The sequence below is a fragment of the Protomyctophum parallelum genome (genome assembly GCF_964188405.1).
Source record: "Protomyctophum parallelum genome assembly, chromosome: 9".
Classification (NCBI taxonomy): domain Eukaryota; kingdom Metazoa; phylum Chordata; class Actinopteri; order Myctophiformes; family Myctophidae; genus Protomyctophum; species Protomyctophum parallelum.
The window spans coordinates 38,283,327-38,285,826 of record NC_139706.1 but is presented as its reverse complement, the minus strand read 5'-3'; the positions used below and the strand labels follow the sequence as shown (position 1 = coordinate 38,285,826).

General features: G+C 47.1%; 1 protein-coding gene across 2 annotated transcripts in view; it reads left to right on the top strand.

Moving 5' to 3' along the window:
- Positions 1 to 2,500, top strand: part of epha4l (eph receptor A4, like) — a 58,677-nt gene that overhangs the window by 29,359 nt on the left and 26,818 nt on the right. For both annotated transcript variants that reach the window (XM_083773833.1, XM_083773832.1), the window contains exon 5: positions 1,601 to 1,936. In XM_083773833.1, the coding sequence (XP_083629959.1) occupies positions 1,601 to 1,936 (336 nt within the window). The remainder of the gene's footprint in view (positions 1 to 1,600; positions 1,937 to 2,500) is intronic.

The window sequence follows — 2,500 nt, the reverse complement described above, 5'->3', positions numbered from 1 at the left end:
CACACACACACACACACACACACACACGTGTACACCCACCCAAATCCATGCAGGCTGCAGTTGAAACCTACTTGTACATACAACAGTCACAATACAGTACAGTCAAGCTCTGCATTGCACCCCCAGTCCAACGCATGCATGCACTCTCACTCCCCCCCGCCCTGCTCTTCTTTCCATGCCTGTGTGTGAAATCGCTCATTGTCCCTCTGCTCCTCCAAAAATAACACTGATAATTAATTTCCGTTGTGAAATGGATCGTCTAGGAACCGACTAGCTTTCATATTTCACCCTGCATCGATCCGCCGGCGTGCGAGCTTCATTAGTGTGAGGAAAAAACGAGAGAGAGAGAGAAAGAGAAAGAGAGGACTAAGTCAATTATGGTTTCTTATGTTTGAAAGCAGCAGAAAAAGCACATCAATTACAACGTGGCTGACATGCAAATTGGGATTGATGAGCGCAGGAAACGGGGCGCATTCACATGGTCGCTTCCGCAGGACTCCTCCCACTTTAAAACTGCTTCCTGTTAGCAGAACTACATCAAAGTAGGAACCTTAATAACAGGCCCCAAAGCAAACTTTGTCAGAAAGTTCTGAGTCGTTGCCATGCTCCCACTGTGAGCAGCGGGCTACGGGCACGCTGCCATCTCCAGCTGAAACATTCGACACATGAATGGAAAAGAAATCTGCCAGCCTATTGGATTTCAGTTAACATACTGAATTAACTGGGGTGAAATTGGATCCTCCCCAGCTGTAATGGACAGGACATTAAAAGGGAATTCAAGAAGCCTTAGTTCTCAATAAAGGGGACAGCCCACTCAATTAGACATGCTATTCATCTTATATATATAATATATATAGTACCCTTTGGATTTAGTCAATAGCCAAGAGTGTGCCCCAGTCTTGGATTTCAGCTTTTCACAGCAGTCAACACAAAGCTAATATTATCCATTGTGAAATAATGTCCTTCAGAGAGTCATCCTGTCAGCAGGTCTGCTACACTTCACACCAAGTCAACACAAAGCACTTTAAGCTGAATTCACCCTTTGTCCTCCATTTTGTAACGCTAGCCTCAAGCTAAGGTTTGTGGCTCGGCAATCTCCATCTACCGATACCGTCTGGTGACTTCTAAAGGGTATATTCGATGGGTATATTTGATGTAGGGGCTCAAACTGAATGGAAACAATTCAGAGATTGTAAAGTAACTGCGGTACAAAACCAATACAAATACTTTAGCACACTCTTTCATAATGGCATGGCGATATGATGAGTTTTTAAAGCAGTAGGGAGGGCATCAGTTTGTCTTAACTGTTCCAGCCCATATTGCATTTAGATGTCACCAGACGCATGAGAAGGCGGGCTATACGAGACTAGTGGCTTCAAGTATTGCTCCTAATCAATCTTCAAACCCTTTTTAATTGCATTTCCTTTTTTCCTGCCCCATACCCTTAATTTCTTGCAAATGTTTGCACCACTTTCATGAAGTTGTTGCGCTGTGATTCGTTGATTGATGGTATTTGATGTGAGCAGCCCTCATAGTGAAACACCTGGCATGAACAAACTTCTCTGGCCATTAACGTACCTCTGTCTGAATCTCCTTCCAGGCCCCCCCACGGCGCCCCTCAACCTCATCTCCAACGTCAACGAGACGTCGGTGAACCTGGAGTGGAGCACGCCACTGAACTCGGGCGGCCGCCACGACCTCACCTACAACGTTGTGTGCAAGCGCTGCGGTGCCGAGGGCCGCCGGTGCCAGCCCTGCGGCAACGACGTCCACTTCAGCCCCCAGCGGCTCAGCCTGAGGGGCACGCGGGTGTCCATCAACGACCTGCAGGCCCACACCAACTACACCTTCGAGATCTGGGCGGTGAACGGCGTCTCCCCGCAGAGCCCCGGGCCGGAGCAGGCCGTCTCAGTGACCGTCACCACCAACCAGGCTGGTGAGTTAAGAGGGCGGAGCGGTGGGGTGTAGTAGGCCTGTCACAGTTATTACATAATGGCCTAATCTCTTATTATTGGTAGTTGGGCACTGGTGATGTCAGAACAGGCCAGCTCCATATATGGAGATCTAGGGGTGATCAGGTGTGATCAATTCCTATGGACTCAACACCGGGCACTGCACTCCCTGTGGGGGTGTGGAACGCGTGTGTCTAATTTGAAGTCGGTGGGGCGAACGGTTCTCGAGTTAAGTGTATTACGGACGTACATACATACATACACACGTACAGAGACTTGGTGCATTTATAGATAATCGCAATTATTTTTGCATAATTGTCAATCATTTCCATTTAGAAAAATGGAAATTTTCTAAAATAGCAGAAATTGTTGATCTACAAGCTTACAACACGCCACTTTGTGTGGTGTTGTAAGCTTGCAGGTGAGGTGGAGGTCTTGGTGCTGAGGTCGGGGTGGCGGACCAGAAAAAAATATAAATTTCAATGCATTACATTATCTTTTGAAATACTCTTTTGGGCACTCTGCATGTCAAAACATGTTTACCAAAG